At 34.4% G+C, this 26,799-nt stretch overlaps 1 protein-coding gene across 1 annotated transcript in view; it reads right to left on the minus strand.

The window, feature by feature from the left end:
- Positions 1 to 26,799, minus strand: part of LOC148956849 (nose resistant to fluoxetine protein 6-like) — a 115,212-nt gene that overhangs the window by 40,280 nt on the left and 48,133 nt on the right. Inside the window, exon 7 of the mRNA XM_089092240.1 lies at positions 5,776 to 5,960. Coding sequence (XP_088948366.1) covers positions 5,776 to 5,960 — 185 coding nt within the window. The remainder of the gene's footprint in view (positions 1 to 5,775; positions 5,961 to 26,799) is intronic.

Genomic DNA, 26,799 nt, shown 5'->3' on the forward strand with positions numbered 1-26,799 from the left:
TCTTTGAAAAACTTATTTTTTGAAATTTTTTTTTAAATTAATTCGTACAGAAAGCAATCTGTGAGAAACCCCAAATACTTCGATCATTAATAAAGTTATGCTTAGTCATTATAGCTACTAGAAATCAAAGTTAAATAGGAGGACCTTCAGTCATGGGGATTTTGTGTTCTGGCTTAGCAGCCGATGGCGTTTGGTTCTGTTCGTCGGAGAGACGGTCCCCAAATTCCTTTATGGAAATTAACTTGTATTCTTACAGAAACTAAACTACAAGATCCCCCCAAAATACCCTAGTGACGATCGGTCGTGATTGATTGACAAAGCAACTCACTTATGAAAATTAACCGATATCTGTACAAAAAGTGATCCACGAACCTCCCTTCCCCCCAAAAAAACACTTCGACCACTAGGAAAATTAACTGCTCGAAATTAATCTGCGAAGAAGATTGACAGAGAAGCCTCAGTCGTGATAAGTTTGTGGTCGGGGGGTCGACAAATAGTTATTATTATTCTGTGGGTCGATTTTCATAACAATAATTCCTTTACGAAAATCAACATATACAAAAGAAGAAATGTGGATAGACTCGCATAATGAATAATCCGCTACAAAGGTAATAAGAATAATTTATTAAATGAGTTATAAAGAATCTTAGCCAATTGCCTACCCCATAAACTACCGTAACTTAACATAACCACTGTTAGATTAAAATTCTATAGTTATTACGTAATCGTTTCAGATCATGAAAACAGAATCAAACATTCCCCCCCCCACAGAACCAAAGCCTGTTCGAAGGGCGATCATCGACGCAATGTTTATTAAGATAACATATGCAAAGGATAATCTAATATATTTCACGGCCATGTTGGTAATGGACGAAGACGGAAGGGGACTTCAGAAAAATTGAAACATAAAATACTTTTATGCCAAAGGTCAGGCACAAACAGACCTTTTACTCTTGGAAAAAGGCTGTGCTCCCATCATTTCCTACAATCTTGAAAAGATTCCGGGATTCGTAAAATATAAGGGTGTGCATCATCCGTTACTGGAGATCAGACACTATAAGCAATTCTTATTTAACCCGGAGTCTGAGGAGTACAAAGCTCAAGGAAGTAATTTATTCTTGAGGTCTAACAAGGTGTACCATAGGAAAGAAAACGCCCATAAAAATAAAAAGAACAAGAAACAGAATAGTAAAAAAATTTCTAATGTTCCCTTTTTCACCCCAATAAAGAACTTAACAAAGAAAAACAAGTCCCCTTGTATGCAATAAAATATATCGTCAACGAAATTTAAAATAACACATTTGCAGATACCGGTACACAAGTAGCCGTCAACCGCTGGTCCAGTAAGACGTCGAAAGAAGCAACTTATATGGTACGTTGCTAATGCTAACTTACAATCAAAAGTAAATAATAATCCTAAAGAAAAAAAACACGATAAGATCCCCTAGTAACCTACGATTAAGTAATTGTGACCCAGCAATTGTAACCTCATGTGAACGCAACAAAAGCCAAAGTATGGATGATATAAGCGAATCCTTGAGGGAACATGTTCTAATCAAAACAGTGGAAGACCTCGACTGTGCCACATTTCATTTCTTTTAAAATCCCCAAGGAAAACCTTGGAAGACAGGGTTATATTAAGATTAATGGCAAGTTTAGTTTATCATAATTTTAGTGCACGAGTAATGACAGGGACACTTGAATATACCAGGCTATGTGCTAATTTGGTGTTCAAGATTTTAATACAAAAATACCACTGAAAACCAATGACTGATTTTATCGCGGAGAACCTTTGGCATATTTAGGACGATAATGGCTTCACCACAATTTGACCCCTTAGATTTCTCTCCATTATAATAGATAGAGGACATAATCTTCAAAAAGGAAGGAACTTTCATAATTTTCCAAAAGGCTTATCAAACCTAGGGCAATAATTTAAAATGGACTTCTCAAAACAGCCAGCCCTCCTTTCCAGGAACACAAAACTAGAATTTTATGTCAAAATATACTATAATTAAAAGCTAACCGAACACTAACCTTCAGAGTTGCATGTAGGAAAAAGTATACTATTTTCCTTGTCAAAAGAGGGCACATATTTCCATAATGAATCCATCCCTTATATTTCGCGTGAAGAAGCAGTTTGTTTCACCTTACATAGCACCTGTTAGAAGCGACCCCATGACTTATTTACGGTCCCCCACCCTCCTGTTTCGAGTAGATAATGACCACTCAAAAAGAGAGCAATCACATCTTCCGTATGAAAATGTTGACCATAACTAACACCATCCTCCCCTTATAAATCAAAAGATTTACTGTATTTCTATAGTAAATCTACTCGTTAAATAACCCGTTAGTTTGACCAGAAAAAGCATCTTTTTTGTCTAACCATTTTGCCTGGTTAATCAGACAAAAGGGGTTGATATGTTAATGTAATTGAGTAACATAAGATGTGTATTTGATGGGGTGCAATAATTAAGGTTTTAACCCTATATACCTGTTTATGGAAATGATTAAGCCAGGTTGAATCGAGCTATTAGCGGTTATTAAGGGTTAACGAAAAAAGGGGAAACATATGGTTATTAATGCCTATGTCATAGAGCTAATGGGTGTTAGTTTACCATTTTAGGTAGAACAGAGTGGTGCGTTGAAAATGTAAAAACAAGAAAATTACACATATTTGGCGAAAGCAATTATTTCCTTTGAAAAAATTAATTGTTACCGGATGGGGGAGACGTTTTTACACAGTAAAAAGAGGGTACTATAAGCTTTAAAACCAGTAGAAAAATGTATGTGGAAAGTTTTTTTTTAGGGGGGGGATTTTTGGAAATACTAAAGAAAGTGACTTACTTCTTGGCACGAGGATGAGTTATCCATTATTTTTATAGGTGCTGTGTTGCCTTCAAACGGATATATAAGACTGATGAGGAATTGTCCTTCCCTTGAGTGTTTATATAATTCCTAGAACACACAGGGATCTTCTATTCTCGATGGAACAGCTGGGTTCTATGAAAGTCGTGTGATTCCAACATGGGAAAAACGGTAGGGGGAAATAAAAATTCGCATAGACATATATATGGGAAAAAACATGGTGAGTCTGCCACCTGGAAAACAGGACTCTCGTGGAAACCCAAAGGGGTGTGCCGTGACGTCAGATGGCATGCGCTTGCAATCCTATGGGAAAAGGGAGGATATGTCCTCGGAAAATTTCCAGCCGTTCACTAGAAAAAGGTGCGAGGGACTCCCCCTATAATTTGATTACTGCTACTAGTGCTAACAACTCACAGCAGCACCAAGCTGCCTGAGGACAACACAGCTACGCACGCTCCTCCTCCATCCCAATGCATTCAAAGCCTCCCATTTTACACCCACCCATGAAGTTCCCGTTTCCTTTAAATCTTTGTTTATGACGTCCTTCCACCCCACACGAGGACGACCTGCTTTCCGTTTAGCCCTAGACGGTTGGTCAAAAAGAACAATCTTCGGCAATCTGTCATCTTTCATCCGCACAACGTGCCCTAGCCACCTCCACCTTTCTTTCATTATCCAGAAGATGCAGCTAGACGGCTTAATAGTAAAATATTGTAGTGGTATGTTAACAAATTGAGAGAGAGTAGTCAATGCGGACTTGGACCAGTTCAAGATAGGAATGGGGCCACAATTAGCGACAAGGAAAAAACTAAAGAGAGATGGGCCGAACATTCTGAGAATTTGTTTAACCAAGATAGATTTGAAGGAAGTGATATAGAGGAAAATGAAAAATTTTGTGATACATTGGATGTGAAGGAAGATTTGTTTTGTGAGGAGGAATTAGTGACAGTACTAAAAGGATTAAAAAATAATAAGGCTCTAGGTGCTGAAAGGGTGATAAATGAGTTTCTTAAATATGGTTGCTCTGAGGTTAGAAATAAGTTACTGGAGATTGTGAATATGATTTTTTAAAAAGGGGAAGTACCTAATGATTTTAGGAAAACCTTAATTAAGCCACTATATAAGAAAGGTGATAAAAGTCAGTGTGGGGATTATCAAGGGATTAGTCTGGTCTCTGTAGGTAGTAAATTAATTAGTAATATGATACTTTTTAGACTGAGAGATGCCGTAGAAAAAACTTTAAGAGAAGAACAGTGCGGTTTTAGAAAAGGCAGAGGATGTGTCGACCAAATTTTCACTCTTAGGTTAATAATTGAGAAGTGCCTGAGTGTTCAAACACCTTTGGTCCTCAATTTATAGATTATGAGCAATCGTTCGATTCTGTTGATAGAAGAGCTTTAGTAAAGGTTTTATCCTTGTATGGTATAAAACTACAAATACATTAAAGTGATTAGTGCTATGTACGAGAATAACACTGTTGCGGTTAAGATAGGAAGTGAGGCTAGCAGCTTGTTTTGTATTTAATCAGGAGTTAAGCAGGGATGTGTTCTATCCCCCTTTGTATGAATTATTTTGATGGAATTTGTCTTAAGGAGCACAGGAAAGGCAATGGGAGGCCACGGAATCAAATGGGGAGGGAAAAGTCTCCTGGACTTAGAATATGCTGATGATTTAAGCATCCTAGATGAAAGTGTGAGCAAAATGAATGAAATTATAGAGGTTTTTTGAGTTCAGAGTTGGAGATTAATGTTAAGAAGACTAAGTCACTAAGGCTAGGAATAAGTGAAGATGAAAAGGCTAAGCTGGGTAATGAAAAGATTGATCAGGTAGACATCTTCATTTACCTTGGTAGCATTACTATTAAAGACGGTGGGAGCAGTGAAGATGTCAAAAGTAGAATAGCCAAGGCTCAGGGTGTTTTATCACAGTTAAAAAAAAGTTTGGAAGAATAGGAAAATAAGTCTGCAAACCAAGATTAGAATGTTAGAAGCAGCTTAGATCCAGATCCTATTATTTGAGCTTGTCTATTATCCCGACCACATTCCAAGTAATTGAAACACCCAGGACTCTTGCCTAGAAATGGGGTTTGTTGTAGAAACAGAGCTGTGTGACTTCAGAGGGCTCCCTGGGAATAGCCTAATACCTAAAACTTAAAAAAAAAGTGTGCCCGGATCGGGATTCGAAGGGATAAGGACCTTGTCAGACCAATGGCGTGGATACTACTTTTGATTCACAAACTCTTCTTTTTAGCAATCATATCCTAAATATTAACTTTTTATGCAAGGTTATCATTATAATTTAATGTAATCCTTCTGTACAACCCCCACCCTCCTGGTTTACTATCTTCTATAATATACTATCGTGGCTAAGAAATCCGATATTTCAAGATTTATGTTTTACTTGTTACATTTTTCATAAGAGTACTTTTGGGTTTTCATAAGATTATTCATAAAAATTGAGAGTATTTTGAATTCATAGTGTATTTTATGACAAAGCAGGACTTCCTGCTTTAGTATCGAAGCAGCTGCCGAATTCTCAACACTGTGCTTTTAGGATAAAGAAAAAGTAAATAAAGATCCTCTAGAGCCATTTTCTGTTGCCATGTGAGTAAAAGCCAGTTTTTGTTGCCTAGAATTGAAGCTTGAGCCTCCAAATACCTTGCAAAATTTAACTCTTTTACAGGGCTAATTGGCACATTAAAAAGAGTTTACTCCAAGAGAGCTGATACTATAGTAAGAAGAGTGGAATTCAAATTTAGAATGACCAAACTGACTGGAATGGTTGCAAACAAAAAGGATCAAGGCAATAATGAAAATAATTTGTGGACTCTTGGGGCTAGACACAAAGCTCCCCCTTCCCCTTCCAAGTAGCGTAACTGGCAATGTCAAATGTCTTTATTTTACTTACCTAATATATCGCTGCAAAATAACCATGGCTGGGTTGATTCTTGAAGTCATCCCCCATTTCGAATTGGTCTTTTTCAACGTCTTCATTGATAAATAACAAAGAAGAAGTCCCGAAAGGAAGAAAAATGTATCAACAGCTGGGAAGGAGTTGGTGATTGCTTGAAAGGCTATGTTATCTCTAAATTGCTAAAACAAAATATTAGAAATTAGTGGGGCTGTGGTTTTAATTATGAAATCAACAACCATAGACAATTAAGAATATAAAAACATAAAGCATACACTGCTTTGTTTGGTGGTAAAATGATGTTGCCAACTTTAAAGAAAAAAATTTCAGATAATTCTTCTAATTTGTTCCCCGGGTAGATTTAAAATAGGGCATTCAGCACTCGACTTAACTACTACCAATATTAACAACTCACCGAAGCAACAATCCGACCTGAGGCCAGCACAGCTACGCACTCTTCTCTTCTATCCCATTCTATTCAAAGCCTCCTTCTTTACACCCTCCCAGGAAGTTCCCATTTCCTTTAAATCTTTCTTTATGATATCCTCCCACCCCAACCGTGTACGACCTGCTTTTCGTTTAGCCCTAGACGGTTCACCGAAAAGGACAATATTTAGTAATCTATCATCCTTCATCCAAAGAACGTGCCCAGCCAACTTGTAGGGGATACATGAACTTCGTCTTCGGTTGATTGGTTAGTTTCTGTTTTCCACAATATTTCATTTTTATATTGCATTTTTATTGCAATTTGTCTTTCCCATAAGTATGTTACAGTCTAATTCTTTAACCCCCAATGCTTCTAAAGATAAAAATCTACTTAAAACGGCATAAGCTGAATGAAATATCTGATTTTCCACCCAATAGTAGAAAGGCCCCTATTGACACTGTTGCCCACCCCTGCTGCCACCTACAACTTTTTTTAGCACTTCTAATTTGGGCATAGAGTCCCTAAGGAGAACACGTGGTTAATGGGGTCAATGACATGGAACACCTGTGCTGTCAGTCATTAATCAAATTGTTTTCGGGGAAGTTAACTAATGTCTGACAGATGACGTCAAGTTAATTAATGTCTTTTGAGTTCCACCAGAATTGTTTCTAGGGCAAAGTTTAGATCACATGTGACAGCTGATGTAATGATTGATTGATTTGACACGAAAGGGGAATTAATTTGTTGTTTCTAAGGGGAATTATTGTTTCCGAGCGAATGTCTATATTAATGTCTTTGGAGTTCTACCAAGAGAATTGTTTCAAATTTGACAGCGCAGAGATGCCAAAAAAAAGGAATACGGTGAAGCTACGTTTAGGGGTTATTTGGGCGAAACCGTTTTAGACATTTTATGGAATTATTTCGGCGAAACAGTTAGAGAAATTTTAAAAGATGATTTTAAAAGATTATTTTAGAAGAGGATTTGAGGGTGAAACTCTGTGGTCATTATAATACACAAGTTGTATTTGAACAGTGTCGTGAGGTCCCCTAACCTAACCCCAAAGGGCTTCGATCCCCCACTCCAACAACGAAGGAAGCCCCCGGTCCTCAAAGGTCCCCCAAGCTCCCAAAGGACCACCCGGCCCTCAAGGGTCCCCCAAGCTCCCAAAGGACCACCCGGCCCTCAAGGGTCCCCCAGACCCCGAAAGGACCCCCCCGGCCCCAAAGGGCCCCTCCCCCTGGCCCCCAAGCCCCTCCCTCTCCCTCCCTCTCCTCCCCCTCCTCACCTTCCCCTCCCCTCCTCCCCCTCCCCTCCTCCCCCTCCCCTCCTCCCCCTCCCCTACTCCCCTCCCCTTCCCTCCCCCATTTTATAATATTTTTTTTTGTGCATTGAGACACAGAAGGACCCCATCCCCCCGCCCCCCCCCATAGGGCCCCCGGCGCCCCAAAGGCCTGATTTTTCAAAGTTCATTTTGAATTTCTTTCGTTGAAAAGCAAGAGTTGGAATATTTCAGTAGTGTATGGTTGTGGTTTACCTTGTCACAGTTACATTTTCTTGAGTTTTTAAAGTTCATTTTGAATTTTATTCATTGAAATGCAAGAGTTGGAATATTTCAGTAGTGTTTTGTTGTGGTTTACCATGTCACAGTTACATTTTCTTGATTTTTCAAAGTTCATTTTGAATTTCTTTCGTTGAAATGCAAGAGTTGGATTATTTCAGTAGTGTTTTGTCGTGGTTTACCATGTCAAAGTTACATTCTCTTGATTTTTCAAAGTTCATTTTGAATTTCTTTCATTGAAATGCAAGAGTTGGAATATTTCAGTAGTGTTTGGTTGTGGTTTACCTTGTCACAGTTACATTTTCTTGATTTTTCAAAGGTCATTTGAATTTCTTTCATTGAAATGCAAGAGTTGGAATATTTCAGTAGTGTTTTCTCGTGGTTTACCTTGCCACAGTTACATTCTCTTGATTTTTCAAAGATCATTTGGATTTCTTTCGTTAAAATGCAAGAGTTGGAATATTTCAGTAGTGTTTTGATGTGGTTTACAGTGTCACAGTTACATTCTCTTGATTTTTCAAAGTTCATTTTGGATTTCTTTCATTGAAATGCAAGAGTTGGAATATTTCAGTAGTGTTTTGTCGTGGTTTACCTTGTCACACTTACATTCTCTTAATTTTTAAAGTTCATTTTGGATTTCTTTGGTTGAAATACAAGAGTTGGAATATTGCAGTAGTGTGTTGTCGTGGTTTACCATGTCATAGTTACATTCTCTTGATTTTTCAAAGTTCATTTTGAATTTCTTTCATTGAAATGCAAGAGTTGGAATATTTCAGTAGTGTGTTGTCGTGGTTTACCATGTCACAGTTACATTCCCTTAATTTTTCAAAGTTCATTTTGAATTTCCTTTGCTGAAAAGCATTGGTCGTGGTTTACCTTGTCACAGCTACATTCTCTTGATTTTTCAAAGATCATTTTGGATTTCTTTCGTTGAAATGCAAGAGTTGGAATATTTCAGTAGTGTTTTGATGTGGTTTACAGTGTCACAGTTACATTCTCTTGATTTTTCAAAGTTTATTTTGAATTTCTTTCATTGAAATGCAAGAGTTGGATTATTTCAGTAGTGTTTTGTCGTGGTTTACCTTGTCACAGTTACATTCTCTTGATTTTTCAAAGATAATTTTTGATTTCTTTCGTTGAAATGCAAGAGTCGGAATATTTCAGTAGTGTTTTGATGTGATTTACCATATCACAGTTACATTCTCTTGATTTTTCAAAGTTCATTTTGAGTTTCTTTCATTGAAATGCAAGAGTTGGAATATATCAGTAGTGTTTTGTTGTGGTTTACCGTGTCACAGTTACATTCTCTTGATTTTTCAAAGTTCATTTTCGATTTCCTTCGTTGAAATGCAAGAGTTGGAATATTGCAGTAGTGTTTTGCCATGGTTTACCTTGTCACAGTTACATTCTCTTAATTTTTCAAAGTTCATTTTGAATTTCTTATGTTGAAAAGCAAGAGTTGGAATATTTCAGTAGTGTGTTGTCGTGGTTTACCATGTCACAGTTACATTCCCTTAATTTTTCAAAGTTCATTTTGAATTTCCTTTGCTGAAAAGTCATTGGTTGTGGTTTACCTTGTCACAGTTACATTCTCTTGATTTTTCAAAGATCATTTTGGATTTCTTTCGTTGAAATGCAAGAGTTGGAATATTTCAGTAGTGTTTTGATGTGGTTTACAGTGTCACAGTTACATTCTCTTGATTTTTCAAAGTTAATTTTGAATTTCTTTCATTGAAATACAAGAGTTGAATTATTTCAGTAGTGTTTTGTCGTGGTTTACCTTGTCAAAGTTACATTCTCTTGATTTTTCAAAGATCATTTTTAATTTCTTTCGTTGAAATGCAAGAGTCGGAATATTTCAGTAGTGTTTTGATGTGATTTACCATATCACAGTTACATTCTCTTGATTTTTCAAAGTTCATTTTGAGTTTCTTTCATTGAAATGCAAGAGTTGGAATATTTCAGTAGTGTTTTGTTGTGGTTTACCGTGTCACAGTTACATTCTCTTGATTTTTCAAAGTTCATTTTCGATTTCCTTCGTTGAAATGCAAGAGTTGGAATATTGCAGTAGTGTTTTGCCATGGTTTACCTTGTCAGAGTTACATTCTCTTGATTTTTCAAAGCTCATTTTGAATTTCTTATTTTGAAAAGCAAGAGTTGGAATATTTCAGTAGTGTTTTGTTGTGGTTTACCTTGTTACAGTTACATTCTCTTGATTTTTCAAAGTTCATTTTGAGTTTCTTACATTGAATTGCAAGAGTTGAATTATTTCAGTAGTGTTTTGTTGTGGTTTACCTTTTCAAAGTTACATTCTCTTGATTTTTCAAAGTTCATTTTGAGTTTCTTTCATTGAAATGCAAGAGTTGGATTATTTCAGTAGTGTTTGGTCATGGTTTACCTTGTCACAGTTACATTTTCCTGATTTTTCAAAGTTCATTTTGAATTTGTTTCATTGAAATGCAAGAGTTGAATTATTTCAGTAGTGTTTTCTCATGGTTTACCTTGTCACAGTTTCATTTTCTTGATTTTTCAAAGTTCATTTTGAATTTCTTTCATTGAAATGCAAGAGATGGAATATTTCAGTAGTGTTTTGTCGTGGTTTACCTTGTCACAGTTACATTCTCTTGATTTTTCAAAGTTCATTTTGAATTTCTTTCATTGAAATGCAAGAGTGGGATTATTTCAGTAGTGTTTTGTCGTGGTTTACCATGTCACAGTTACATTCCCTGGATTTTTCAAAGTTCATTTTCGATTTCCTTCATTGAAATGCAAGAGTTGGATTAGTGCAGTAGTGTTTTGGTATGGTTTACCTTATCACAGTTACATTCTCTTAATTTTTCAAAATTCATTTTGAATTTCTATCGTTGAAATGCAAGAGTTGGAATATTTCAGTAGTGTTTTGTCGTGGTTTACCATGTCACAGTTACATTCTCTTGATTTTTCAAAGTTCATTTGAATTTCTTTCATTGAAATGCAAGAGTTGGAATATTTCAGTAGTGTTTTGTTGTGGTTTACCTTGTCACACTTACATTCTCTTGATTTTTCAAAGTTCATTTTGGATTTATCACGTTGAAATGCAAGAGTTGGAATATTGCAGTAGTGTTTTGTCATGGTTTACCTTATCACAGTTACATCCTCTTAATTTTTCAAAATTCATTTTGAATTTCTATAGTTGAAATGCAAGAGCTGGAATATTTCAGTAGTGTTTTGTTGTGGTTTAGCTTATCACACTTACATGATTTTTCAAAGTTCATTTTGAATTTCTTTCGTTGAAATGCAAGACTTGGAATATTTCATTAGTGTTTTGTTGTGGTTTACCTTGTCACAGTTACATTTTCTTGATTTTTAAAAGTTCATTTCGGTTTTCTTTCGTTGAAATGCAAGAGTTGGAATATTTCAGTAGTGTTTTGTCATGGTTTACCTTGTCACAGTTACATTCTCTTGATTTTTCAAAGTTCATTTTGGATTTCATTCGTTGAAATGCAACAGTTGGAATATTTCAGTAGTGTTTTGCTGTGGTTTACCTTATCACAGTTACATTCTCTTGATTTTTCAAAGTTCATTTTGTATTTCTTTCGTTGAAATGCAAGAGTGGGATTATTTCAGTAGTGTTTTGCCATGGTTTACCATGTCACAGTTACACTCTCTTGATTTTTCAAAGTTCATTTGAATTTCTTTCATTGAAATGCAAGAGTTGGAACATTTCAGTAGTGTTTTGTCGTGGTTTACTTTGTCACATTTACATTCTCACGATTTTTCAAAGTTTATTTTGGTTTTCTTTCATTGAAATGCAAGAGTTGGAATATTTCAGTAGTGTTTTGTAGTGGTTTACCTTGTCACACTTACATTCTATTGATTTTTCAAAGTTCATTTGAATTTCTTTCATTGAAATGCATGAGTTGGAATATTTTAGTAGTGTTTTGTCGTGGTTTACCTTGTCACACTTACATTCTCTTGATATTTCAAAGTTCATTTGAATTTCTTTCATTGAAATTCAAGAGTTGGAATATTTCAGTAGTGTTTTGTTATGGTTTACCTTGTCACACTTACATTTTCTTGATTTTCCAAAGATCATTTTGGATTTCTTTCATTGAAATGCAAGAGTTGGAATATTTCAGTAGTGTTTTGTCGTGGTTTACCTTTTTAACAGTTACATTATATTGATTTTTCAAAGTTCATTTTGGATTTATCTCTTTTAAATGCAAGAGTTGAATTATTTCAGTAGTATTTTGTCGTGGTTTACCTTGTCACAGCTACATTCTCTTGATTTTTCAAAGTTCATTTGGATTTCTTTCATTGAAATGCAAGAGTTGGAATATTTCAGTAGTGTTTTGTCGTGGTTTACCTTGTCACAGTTACATTCTCTTGATTTTTCAAAGTTCATTTTGAATGTCTTTCATTGAAATGCAAGAGTTGTATTATTTCAGTAGTGTTTTTTCGTGGTTTACTTTGTCACACTTACATTCTCATGATTTTTCAAAGTTCATTTTGAGTTTCTTTCATTGAAATGCAAGAGTTGGAATATTTCAGTAGTGTTTGGTTGTGGTTTACCTTGTCACAGTTACATTTTATTGATTTTTCAATGTTCATTTTGGATTTCTTTCGTTGAAAAGCTAGAGTTGGATTATTTCAGTAGTGTTTTGTCGTGGTTTACCTTGTCACAGTTACATTCTCTTGATTTTTCAAAGTTCATTTTGAATTTCTTTCATTGAAATGCAAGAGTGGAATTATTTCAGTAGTGTTTTGTCGTGGTTTACCATGTCACAGTTACATCCCCTTGATTTTTCAAAGTTCCTTTTGGATATCCTTCGTTGAAATGCAAGAGTTGGAATATTTCAGTAGTGTTTTGTCATGGTTTAACTTGTCACAGTTACATTCTCTTGATTTTTCAAAGTTCATTTTGAATTTCTATCGTTGTAATGCAAGAGTTGGAATATTTCAGTAGTGTTTTGTTGTGGTTTACCTTGTCACAGTTACATTATCTTGATTTTTCAAAGTTCATTTTGGATTTCATTCATTGAAATGCAAGAGTTGGAATATTTCAGTAGTGTTTTGTTGTGGTTTACCTTGTCACAGTTACATTTTCTTGATTTTTTCAAAGTTCATTTTCAATTTTCTTTCATTGAAATGCAAGAGTTGGAATATTTCAGTAGTGTTTTGTTGTGGTTTACCTTGTCACAGTTACATTCTCTTGATTTTTCAAAGTTCATTTTGGATTTCTTTCAGTTGAAATGCAAGAGTTGGAATATTTCAGTAGTGTTTTGTCGTGGTTTACCATGTCACACTTTTATTCTCTGAATTTTTCAAAGTTTAATTTGATCTCTTTTCATTGAAATACAAAAGTTTGAATATGTCAGAAGTGTTATGCCATGGCTCAACTTGTCGCCATTAAATTCTCTTTATATTTCAAAGTAAATTTTGTATTTCTTTTCTTGAAGTTCAAGAGTTGTAATATTTCAGAAGTATTTTGTCGTGGTTTACCTTGTCACAGTAATATTCTCTTGATTTTTCAAAGTCCATTTTGAGTTTCTTTCATTGAAATGCAAGATTTGGAATGTTTCAGTAGTGCTAGGTCGTGGTTTACCTTGTCGCACTTACATTCTGATGATTTTTCAAATTTCATTTTGGATTTCTTTCATTGAAATGCAAGAGTTGGAATATTTCAGTAGTGTTTTATCGTGGTTTACCTTGTCATAATTACATTATCTTGGTTTTTCAAAGTTCATTTGGATTTCTTTCATTGAAATGCAAGAGTTGGAATATTTCAGTTGTGTTTTGTCGTGGTTTACCTTGTCACAGCTACATCCTCTTGATTTTTTAAATTTCATTTTGAATTTAATTCGTTGAAATTCGAGTAGTGAAATTTTTTAGTAGTATGTCTTCGAGATTGACATATACGCACTGTCATTTAAGAGATTTTCCATAGTACATTTCGGTTTTCTTTCGTTAACAGGCAAGAGATTGAATATTTCGATAGTGTTTTGTAGCAATTAATCTTGTCACAGTGCAATTCTCTAGATTTTTCAATCTTCATTTTGAATTTACTTCTTAGAAATGCAAGAGTCGGAATTATTTCAGTAGTGTTTTGTCGTGACTTACCTTGTCACAGTTATATTCTCTTGATTTTTCGAAGTTCATTTTTGATTTTTTTTATTGAAATGCAAGAGATGGAATATTTCAGTAGTGTTTTGTTATAGTTTACTATGTCTCAGTTATACCCTCTTGATATTTCAAAGTCCATTTTGGGTTTGGTCTCTTAAAAAGCCAGAATTGGCATTTTTCCGTAGTTCTAGGTCGTGTTTTAAGGCATCATAATAGCATTCTGTTGCTTTTCCATACTTTATTTTCGTTGTCTTTTGTTTAATAACAAGAGTTAGATTATTTCAGTAGCGTTCTGTCGTTGTTTACCTGGTCTCGCTTACATTATATTAATATTTTAAATTCAATTGTGAATTTTTGTTATTAAAATGCATGAGTGTGAACATTTCAGTAGTCCTTTGTCGTAGTTTACCTTGTCGCAGTTACATTCGCTTGATTTTTCAAAGTTCATTTTGAATTTCTTTCGTTGAAATGTATGAGTTGGAACATTGCAGTAGTGTTGAGTGGTGATTTACCATGTCACAGATATATTCTCGTGACTTTTGAAAGTTCATTTTGAATTTCATTCATTGAAATACAAGAGTTGGAATATTTCAGTAGTTTTTTCTCGTGGTTTACCTTGTCACAGTTACATTTTCTTGATTTTTTCAAAGTTCATTTTCAATTTCTTACATTGAAATGCAAGACTTGGATTATTTTAGTAGTGTTTGTTGTGATTTACCTTTTCACAGTTACATTCTCTTGATTTCTCAAAGTTTATTTCGGTTTTCTTTCATTGAAATGCAAGAGTTGGAATATTTCAGTAGTGTTTTGTCGTGGTTTACCTTGTCACAGTTACAATCCCTTGATTTTTCAAAGTTCATTTTGGATTTCATTCGTTGAAATGCAACAGTTGGAATATTTCAGAAGCGTTTTGTTGTGGCTTACCTTGTCACAGTTATATTCTATTGATTTTTCAAAGTTCATTTTGAATTTCTTTCGTTGAAATGCAAGAGTGGGATTATTTCAGTAGTGTTTTGTCGTGGTTTACCATGTCACAGTTACATTCACTTGATTTTTCAAAGTTCATTTTGGATTTCTTTCATTGAAATGCAAGAGTTGGAATATTTCAGTAGTGTTTTGTTGTGGTTTACCTTGTCACTCTTACATTTTCACGATTTTTCAAAGTTCATTTTGGCTATATTTCTTTGAAATGCAAGAGCTGGAATATTTCTGCAGTGTTTTGTCGTGGTTTACCTTTTCATACTTACATTCTCTCGATTTTTCAAAGTTCATTTTGGGTTTCTTTAATTGAAATGTAAGATTTATAACATTTCAGTAGTGTTTTGACGTGGTTTACCTTGTCACTCTTACATTCTCTTTATTTTTCAAAGTTCATTTTGGATTTCATTTGTTGAAATGCAAGAGTTGGAATATTTCAGTAGTGTTTTGTCGTGGTTTACCTTGTCACAGTTCCATTCTCTTAATTTTTCAAAGTTCACTTTGCATTTCTTTCGTTGAAAAGCAAGAGTTGGAATGTTTCAGTAGTGTTTTGTCATGGTTTACCTTGTCACATTTAAATTTTCTTGATTTTTCAAAGTTTATTTTGAATTTCTTTCGTTGAAATGCAAGAGTTGGGATATTTTAGTAGTGTTTTGTAGTGGTTTACCTTGTCAAAGTTACATTCTCTGGATTTTTCAAAGTTCATTTTGAATTTCTTTCGTTGAAATGCAAGAGTTGGAATATTTCAGTAGTGTTTGGTTGTGGTTTACCTTGTCACAGTTACATTTTCTTGATTTTTCAAAGTTCATTTTTGAATTTCCTGCATTGAAATGCAAGAGTTGGAATATTTCAATAGTGTTTTATCGTGGTTTACATTGTCACAGTTACATTCTCTTGATTTTTCAAAGCTCATTTTGAATTTCTTTCATTGAAATGCAAGAGTTGGATTATTTCAGTAGTGTTTTGTCGTGGTTTACCTTGTCAAAGTTACATTCTCTTGATTTTTCAAAGTTCATTTTGAATTTCTTTCGTTGAAATGCAAGAGTTGGAATATTTCAGTAGTGTTTGGTTGTGGTTTACCTTGTCACAGTTACATTCTCTTGATTTTTCAAAGTTCATTATGGATTTCTTTCGTTGAAATACGTTTTGTCGTGCTTTACCTTGACACAGTTAAATTTCTTGATTTTTGTTAGGTTAGGTTAGGTTAGGCTAGATCAAGTTAGGTTAGGTTAGGTTAAGTTAGGTTAGGTTAGCCTACGTACGCGCGCGTCCGTAGAAAAATCTTTGGAAAATAAAGAGAATGTAACTGTGACAAGGTAAACCACAACCAAACACTACTGAAATATTCCAACTCTTGCATTTCAACGAGATAAATCCAAAATGAACTTTGAAAAATCAAGAGAATGTGACTTTGACAAGGTTAACCAAGGCAAAACTACTGTAGTAATCCAACTCTTGCATTTCAATGAAAGAGATTCAAAATGAGCTTTGAAAAATCAAGAGAATCTAACTGTTACAAGGTAAACCACGATAAAACACTATTGAAATATTCCAACTCTTGCATTTCAATGCAGGAAATTCAAAAATGAACTTTGAAAAATCAAGAAAATGTAACTGTGACAAGGTAAACCACAACCAAACACTACTGAAATATTCCAACTCTTGCATTTCAACGAAAGAAATTCATAATAAACTTTGAAAAATCAAGAGAATGTAACTTTGACAAGGTAGACCACGACAAATCACTACTGAAATATTTCAACTCTTGCTTTTCAACGAAAGAAATTCAAAATGAACTTTGAAAAATCAAGAGAATGTAACTGTGACAAGGTAAATCATGACAAAAGACTACTGAAATATTCCAACTCTTGCTTTTCAACGAAAGAAATTCAAAGTGAACTTTGAAAAATTAAGAGAATGTAACTGTGATAGGGTAAACCACGACAAAACACTACTGAAATATTCCAACTCTTGCATTTCAACAACTGAAATACAAAATGAACTTTGAAAAATCAAGAGAATATAACTGTGACAAGGGAAACCATGACAGAATACTACTGAAATATTCCAACTCTTGCATTTCAATGAAAAAAATTCAAAATGAACTTTGAAAAATCAAGAGAATGTAAATATGACAAGGTAAACCACGACAAAACACTACTGAAATAATCCAACTCTTGCATTTCAAAGAAAGACAACCAAAATGAACTTTGAAAAATCGTGAAAATGTAAGAGTGACAAAGTAAACCACAACAAAACACTACTGAAATATTCCAACTCTTATTTTTCAATGAAAGAAATCCACAAGGAACTTTGAAAAATCAAGGGAATGTAACTGTGACATGGTAAACCACGACAAAACACTACTGAAATAATCCCACTCTTTCATTTCAATGAAAGAAATTCAAAATGAACTTTGAAAAATCAATAGAATATAACTGTGACAAGGTAAGCCACAACAAAACGCTTCTAAAATATTCCAACTCTTGCATTTCAACTAAAGAAATCCAAAATGAACTTTGAAAAATCAAGGGATTGTAACTGTGACAAGGTAAACCACGACAAAACACTACTGAAATATTCCAACTCTTGCATTTCAATGAAAGAAAAACGAAATAAACATTTAAAAATCAAGAAAACGTAAGTATGATAAAGTAAACTACAACAAAACACTACTGAAATAATCCAACTCTTGCATTTCAATGAATGAAATTCAAAATGAACTTTGAAAAATCAAGAGAATGTAACTGTGACAATGTAAACCACGGCAAAACACTACTGAAATATTCCAACTCTTGCATTTCAATGAATGAAATTCAAAATGAACTTTGAAAAGTCAAGAGAATGTGACTGTGACAAGGTAAACCACAACAAAACACTACTGAAATATTCCAACTCTTGCATTACAACGATAGAAATTCAAAATGGACTTTGAAAAATTAAGAGAATGTAACTGTGACAAGTTAAACCATGACAAAACACTACTGAAATATTCCAACTCTTGCATTTCAACGAAGGAAATCCAAAAGGAACTTTGAAAAATCAAGGGGATGTAACTGTGACATGGTAAACCACGACAAAACACTACTGAAATAATTCCACTCTTGCATTTCAATGAAAGAAATACAAAATGAACTTTGAAAAATCAAGAGAATGTATCTCTGACAAGGTAAACCATGACAAAACGCTACTGAAATATTCCAACTCTTGCTTTTCAAAGAAAGAAATACAAAATGAACTTTGAAAAATCAAGAAAATGTAACTGTGACAAGGTAAACCACAACCAAACACTACTGAAATATTCCAACTCTTGCATTTCAATGAAAGAAACTCAAAATGAACTTTGAAAAATCATGAGAATGTAAGTGTGACAAAGTAAACCACGAAAAAACACTACTGAAATAATCCAACTCTTGCTTTTCAACGAAAGAAATCCAAAATGAACATTGAAAAATCAAGAAAATGTAACTGTGACAAGGTAAACCATGACAAAACACTACTGAAATATTCCAACTCTTGCATTTCAACGAAAGAAATCCAAATGAACTTTGAAAAATCAAGAGAATGTAACTGTGACAAGGTAAACCACGACAAAATACTACTGAAATAATTCAACTCTTGCATTTCAACGAGATGAATCCAAAATGAACTTTGAAAAATCAAGAGAATGTAACTGTGACAAAGGTAAACCACGACAAAACACTACTGATAACTCTTGCATTTCAATGAAAGAAATCCAAAATGAACTTTGAAAAATCAAGAGAATGTAAGTTTGACAAGGTAAACCACAACAAAACACTACTGAAATATTCCAACTCTTGCATTTCAGTGAAAGAAATTCAAATGAACTTTGAAAAATTAAGAGAATGTAAGTGTGACAAGGTAAACCACGACAAAACACTACTAAAATATTCCAACTCTTGCATTTCAATGAAAGAAATCCAAAATGAACCTTGAAAAATCATGAGAATGTAAGTGTGACAAGGTAAACCACAACAAAACACTACTAAAATATTCCAACTCTTGCATTTCAATGAAAGAAATTCAAATGAACTTTGAAAAATCAAGAGAATGTAACTGTGACATGGTAAACCATGGCAAAACACTACTGAAATAATCCCACTCTTGCATTTCAACGAAAGAAATCCAAAATGAACTTTGAAAAATCAAGAGAATGTAACTGTGACAAGGTAAACCACGACAAAACGCTACTGAAATATTCCAACTGTTGCATTTCAACGAATGAAATCCAAAATGAACTTTGAAAAATCAAGAGAATGTAACTGTGACAAGGTAAACCATGACAAAACACTACTGAAATATTTCAACTCTTGCATTTCAACGAAAGAAAACCGAAATGAACTTTTAAAAATCAAGAAAATCTAACTGTGACAAGGTAAACCACAACAAAATACTAGTGAAATATTCCAACTCTTGCATTTCAACGAAAGAAATTCAAAATGAACTTTGAAAAATCATGAAAATGTAACTCTAACAAGGTAAACCACGACAAAACACTAGTGAAATATTCCAACTCTTGCATTTCAATAAAAGAAATTCAAAACGAACTTTGAAAAATCAAGAAAATGTAAGTGTGATAAGGTAAACCACAACAAAACACTACTGAAATATTCCAGCTCTTGCATTTCAACGATAGAAATTCAAAATGAATTTTGAAAAATTAAGAGGATGTAACTGTGATAAGGTAAACCATGACAAAACACTACTGCAATATTCCAGCTCTTGCATTTCAACGTGATAAATCCAAAATGAACTTTGAAAAATCAAGAGAAAGTAACTGTGACAAGGTAAACCACGACAAAACACTACTGAAATATTCCAACTCTTGCATTTCAATGAAAGAAATCCAAAATGAACTTTGAAAAATCAAGAAAATGTAACTGTGACAAGGTAAACCACAACAAAACTCTACTGAAATATTCCAACTCATGCATTTTAATGAAAGAAATTCAAATGAACTTTGAAAAATCAATAGAATGTAACGGTGAGAAGGTAAAACACGACATAACACTACTGAAATATTCCAACTGTTGCATTTCAACGAAAGAAATTCAAAATGAATTTTGAAAAATTAAGAGAATGTAACTGTGATAAGGTAAACCATACCAAAACACTACTGCACTAATCCAACTCTTGCATTTCAATGAAGGAAATCAAAAATGAACTTTGAAAAATCCAGGGAATGTAACTGTGACATGGTAAACCACGACAAAACACTACTGAAATAATCCCACTCTTGCATTTCAATGAAAGAAATTCAAAATGAACTTTTGAAAAAATCAAGAGAATGTAACTGTGACAAGGTAAACCACGACAAAACGCTACTGAAATATTTCAAATCTTGCATTTCAACGAAAGAAATTCAAAATGAACTTTGAAAAATCAAGAGAATGTAACTGTGACAAGGTAAACCACGAGAAAACGCTACTGAAATAATTCAACTCTTGCATTTCAATGAAAGAAATTCAAAATGAACTTTGAAAAATCAAGAAAATGAAACTGTGACAAGGTAAACCACGAGAAAACACTACTGAAATAATTCAACTCTTGCATTTCAATGAAACAAATTCAAAATGAACTTTGAAAAATCAGGAAAATGTAACTGTGACAAGGTAAACCATGACCAAACACTACTGAAATAATCCAACTCTTGCATTTCAAAGAAAGAAACTCAAAATGAACTTTGAAAAATCAAGAGAATGTAACTGTGACAAGGTAAACCACGACAAAACACTACTGAAATATTCCAACTCTTGCATTTCAATGAAAGAAACTCAAAATGAAGTTTGAAAAATCAAGAGAATGTAACTGTGACAAGGTAAACCACAACAAAACACTACTGAAATATTCCAACTCTTGCTTTTCAACGAAGGAAATCGAAAATGAACTTTGAAAAATCAAGGGAATGTAACTGTGACAAGGTAAACCATGACAAAACACTAATGAAATATTCCAACTCGTGCATTTCAATGAAAGAAATTCGAAATGAACTTTGAAAGATCAAGAGAATGTAACTTTGACACGGTAAACCACAACAAAACACTACTGAAATATTCCAACTCTTGCATTTCAATGAAAGAAACTCAAAATGAACTTTGAAAAATCAAGAGAATGTAACTGTGATATGGTAAATCACATCAAAACACTACTGAAATAATCCAACTCTTGCATTTCAACGAAAGAAATCCAAAATGAACTTTGAAAAATCAAGAAAATGTAAGTTTGACATGGTAAACTACGACAAAACACTACTGAGATAATTCAACTCTTGCATTTCAATAAAAGAAATTAAAAATGAACTTTGATAAATCACGAGAATGTAACTGTGACACTGTAAACCACATCAAAACACTAATGAAATATTCCAACTCTTGCATTTCAACGAAAGAAATCCACGATGATCTTTGAAAAATCAAGAGAATGTAACTGTGACAAGGTAAACCACAACCAATACTTTTCAACAAAAGAAATTCAAAATGAACTTTGAAAAATTAAGGGAATGTAATTGTGACATGGTAAACCACGACAACACACTACTGAAATATTCCAACTCTTGCATTTCAATGATAGAAATTCAAAATGAACTTTGAAAAATCAAGAGAATGTAACTGTGACATGGTAAACCACGACAACACACTACTGCAATATTCCAACTCTTGCATTTCGACGAAATAAATCCAAAATGAACTTTGAAAAATTAAGAGAAAGTAAGTGTGACAAGGTAAACCACGACCAAACACTACTGAAATATTTCAACTCTTGCATTTCAATAAAAAAAAATCGAAATGAACGTTGAAAAATCTTGAAAATGTAAATGTGACAATGTAAACCACGTCAAAACACTACTGAAATATTCCAACCCTTGCATTTCGACAAAAGAAATTCAAAATGAACTTTGAAAAATCAAGAGAATGTAACTGTGACACTGTAAACCACAACAAAACACTACTGAAATATTCCAACTCTTGCATTTCAATGAAAGAAATTCAAATGACCTTTGAAAAATCAAGAAAATGTAACTGTGACAAGGTAAACCACAACCAAACACTACTGAAATATTCCAACTCTTGCATTTCAATGAAAGAAATTCAAAATGAACTTTGAAAAATCAAGAGAATGTAACTTTGACATGGTAAACCATGACAAAACATTACTGAAATAATCCAACTCTTGCATTTCAAAGAAAGAAACTCAAAATGAACTTTGAAAAATCAAGAGAATGTAACTGTGACATGGTAAACCACAACAAAACACTACTGAAATATTCCAACTCTCGCATTTCAATGAAAGAAATTCAAAATGAACTTTGAAAAATCAAGAAAATGTAAACTGTGGGTCCTCTGGGTCCTTCTGTGTCTCAATGCACAAAAAAAATATTATAAAATGGGGGAGGGAAGGGGAGGGGAGTAGGGGAGGGGGAGGAGGGGAGGGGGAGGAGGGGAGGGGGAGGGGAGGGTGAGGAGAGGGAGGGAGAGGAAGGGGGCCCTTTGGGGGCCAAGGGGAGGGGAGGGGCCCTTTGGGGCCCGGGGGGTCCTTTGGGGGTCTGGGGGACCCTTGAGGGCCGGGTGGTCCTTTGGGAGCTTGGGGGACCTTTGTGGACGGGGGGGTTCCTTGGGGGTGGGGGTGGGGGATCGGAGCCCTTTGGGGTGGTGGTAGGGGACCTCACGACACTGTTCAAATACAACTTGTGTATTATAACGACCACAGAGTTTCACCCTCAAATCCTCTTCTAAAATCATCTTTTAAAATCATCTTTTGAAATGTCTCTAACTGTTTCGCCGAAATTATTCCATAAAATGTCTAAAACGGTTTCGCCCAAATAACCCCTAAACGTAGCTTCACCGTAGTCCTTTTGTTTTGGCAACTCTGCGCTGTCACATTTGAAACAATTCTCTTGGTAGAACTCCAAAGACATTAATATAGACATTCGCTCGGAAACAATAATTCCCCTTAGAAACAACAAATTAATTCCCCTTTTGTGTCAAATCAATCAATCATTACATCAGCCGTCACATGTGATCTAAACTTTGCCCTGGAAACAATTCTGGTCGAACTCAAAAGACATTAATTAACTTGACGTAATCTGTCGGACATTAATTAACTTCCCCGGAAACAATTTGATTAATGACTGACAGCACAGGTGTTCCATGTCATTGACCCCATTAACCACGTGTTCTCCCTAGGGACTCTATGCCCAAATTTGGTGTTAAAAAAAGTTGTAGGTGGCAGCAGGGTGGGCAACAGTGTCAATAGGGGCCTTTCTACTCCCAATGACTCGAAAAAAATAATAAAATGAAGGTTGAGCCACACGTAATTTGATGTACAAGAGGACAGAGGTACTGGAAAATACTTGGGTGTTAAAGAATTATATAGCAACGCAATTAAAGAAAAGGCATTGGAAAAATCTGGGAAAGAAGTTTTTTATATCTGTGACGTCAAATTTATACAAACCTTGATTAGTCATAATTTGGAATAATCCGTACAGTTAAGGCAAAGTCAGGTAAAAATGTCTGAAGTCATGATGCTTGAAAATGAAGTGCAACTGTATCTATGGCTAGCATACAAGAGACAACAGGCATCACACTAAACTCTAAATGAAAGTAATGGACAAAGAAATCTGATATTAGAATATTTGCGACAAAATAGTCGTTACGGCTCGTAAATAAAATCTGCGGTTCGAAGAGAAGTAGCTTTAAGAATCACAACGAATCTCAAGAGAAAATAAATCCTTTAGATTGGATGATGTTTTGATGCATTATTCGGAAAGGGGAATCGCTGTTTTGACTCAAGACTGAAATATATATGAAGCCCGGCAGCTTCGGCACAGGGCCACGGCACTCGGCACGCAGCAGGCTTCTATGAATAGATTTTCAAAATTATCGAAGGCATTGACTGCCATATTTTTTTCTTTTAATTGTTCAGGTAGTGGGACAAAAACTTATTCTTTTGCCTTGGCTTGTCTTTTGTCATTATGAAAAACATATCGCCGAACCTTGTGTTTCTTTTAATTGTGCAGGTGGTGGGACAAACACTTCTTTTTCTTTCAACAATATATATAGTCCATATTTTGATTTTCAAAGGTATGGCAGGTATTGATGAATTTATCCATGTCAAAACCCAAAAATCATCGCTGCACCAGTTTTTTGTTCTTTAGGCAATTTAATGTCTTTTCATACTGAATCTATTGAAAAATATTTGATTTCTACAGCAAGCCCGATTTCTAATAAAGATTGTTACTAAGCTTCAAACTTTTTGTTTTCTTTTTTAAGGTTTTAAAATTGTTATAATTCCTTTTAAAAATATATTCAAATATTTTTTTAAATATCAGTTTTTGCTATTCTTTGCAATTTAATGTACTATTTCTTCATTCCTGAAAAGCTTCATTTTTCCTCATAAATGTGACAAGTGTGACAACGTCATTGCAACAGTGATGCATATAAAATGATTTGACTCAAATAAACATTTTTTTTCAAAATTAAGGTTCTTAATGGATATTCTCAAACTTCTGACCTATCTAAACTTTCTTTTAGCCCAGAATATACCAGGATGCCAATTTATAATTTTCTAATTAGAAAAGTTCTTTTAAGGACTTCAACTTCATTTAAAATGAGCCATTAAACGGCTCTCTACGATGTTACAGTGCCAAGCTATTTGACCAAAAAGAGAGAGAGAGAAAAAAGTCGTATACGCAGAATATCGTACTTTTCAGCCACGTTTTTTATTTTTAAGCCAATATATTTTTCTCTTTGTTAAAGCCAAGAGACGGTATGTTTCCTATATATGGGTAACTTTCCAGGGTTGCTAGTTACCGCTGCAACCCATATATATATGACATCATATGATGTCATGAAGCTTTGTTTATTACACGACGTCATTTTCAATACATATCGTCATAATATGATGTCATGAAGTACACTAGGTGCATAACGTAATTGTAATTTCTTTTTCATGACGTCATTGTAAAAAAAAATTAACGCTCTTAAAGAATTTTCCTTGACTTCAGACCTATCTAGATCGTTTTTTTACGCGATAATATCCCAAGATACCAATTTTCCCGAAAAAACATGGAGCTGTTTTCGAGAACTGAAACACACAATCATTACTCACAGTACCAAGCTATCTGAGGAGAAAGAGAGATGAAAAAAGATGTCATATACGGAGAATATCGTGGTTGTAACCATTTTTTTTTATTTTCAAGCCAATATATTTTTCTCGTTGTTCAAGGCAAGAGACAGTAAGTTTCTCTATATAGAGGTAAGTTTCCGAGGTTGCTAACTACCGCTGCAACCCAGGTATGAATGGCATCATATTATTTCATGAAGTATTTTCTATTATATGACGTCATTTGCAATACATGACGCCATGATATGATGTCATCAAGTGTATTACATGAATAGCATCATTGTAGTTTTCACTACACGATGTAATTTTCAAAAACCAAAATTAACACTCTTAGCGAATTTTCCAAGACTTCTGGCCTATCTAGATCATTTTTTTTATACGAGAATATCCCAAGATACAAGTTATCGCTAAAAAATATGGAGCTGTTGTCAAGAACTGAAAAACACAATTATTACTCACATATAGAGATAGTATATATAGTACCGAGAGGTAGTACCGAGATTATATATATACCGAGGAGTATACAGTACCGGAATTCGACATGATTCGGCAGAATTCTCTATATAGATTTTCAATCTTCCTTGTCTTCTAATCGCGGACAATTTGAGCTTTTTCTTGATGTCATGACGTTCAGATGGACTTTAAATTAGAAGTGATACATTTGAAAAAACTAATTTTTTTTATTGGACCTTTAACTGTAATTCGGCTTGTCTTTTGTAATTATGAAAGACATATTGCTGAACCTTTGTTTCTTTTAATTATTCGGGTACTGGGACAAAAACTGTTTTCTTCTAACGATTTATCTAGTCCAGGTTTTTGATTTTACATGATTTTTGAAAAAGGGGAAGTACCTAACGATTTTTGGAAAACCTTAATTAAGCCGCTTTATAAGAAAGGTGATAAAAGTGAGTGTGGTAATTATCGAGGCATTAGTCTGGTCTCTGAAGGTAGTAAATTTCTTAGTAGTATGATACTTTTTGGACTGAGAGATGCCGTAGACAGAGTTTTAAGAGAAGAACAGTGCGGTTTTAGAAAAGGTAGAGGATGTGTCGACCATATTTTCACTCTTAGGCTAATAATTGAGAAGTTCCTGAGTTTTCAAACACCTTTTGTCCTCAGTTTTATGGATTATGAGTAAGTGTTCGATTCTGTTGATAGAAGAGCTTTAGTAAAGGTTTTATCCTTGTATGGTTTACCAGACAAATACGTTAAAATGATTAGCGCTATGTAAGAGAATAACGCTGCTGCGGTTAAGGTAGGAAATGAGGTTAGCAGCTGGTTTTGTATTAAATCAGGAGTTAAGCAGGGTTGTGTTCTATCCCCCTTTATATGGATTATTTTGCTGGACTTTGTTTTAAGGAGCACAAGAAAGGCAATGGGAGACCACGGAATCAAGTGGGGAGGAAGAGGTCTCCTGGACTTGGATTATGCTGACTATTTAAGCATCCTAGATGAAAGTGTTAGCAAAATTAATGAAGTTTTAGAGGTTTTGCGAGTTAAAAGGCTCAGAGGTTTTGCGAGTTAAAGAGGTTTAAAAGGCTCATTCGATTGGATATTCAAGGGGCTAGTGCCCTTTTTATTAGTCGAATGTGATCGGTGGGCAACTAGCCACCCCCCCCCCCCCTCATACCCATCATTTATTCAAACACATCTAATCAAAATTTTGAGATAGCTATTTTGTTCAGCGTAGTTGTTTTCCAGATACAAAATATGATTTTGAGGAAGACACTCCCCCACTACCCTCAGGGCAAGGGATTTAAGTTACGCCCTGGGGACATATTAGGTTTTTATATAAGGCGTTGTCGTAGAAAC

The sequence above is a fragment of the Artemia sp. Qi Xiang Cuo genome, chromosome 1, assembly GCF_049724085.1.
Source record: "Artemia sp. Qi Xiang Cuo chromosome 1, ASM4972408v1, whole genome shotgun sequence".
In the NCBI taxonomy this organism is placed as follows: domain Eukaryota; kingdom Metazoa; phylum Arthropoda; class Branchiopoda; order Anostraca; family Artemiidae; genus Artemia; species Artemia sp. Qi Xiang Cuo.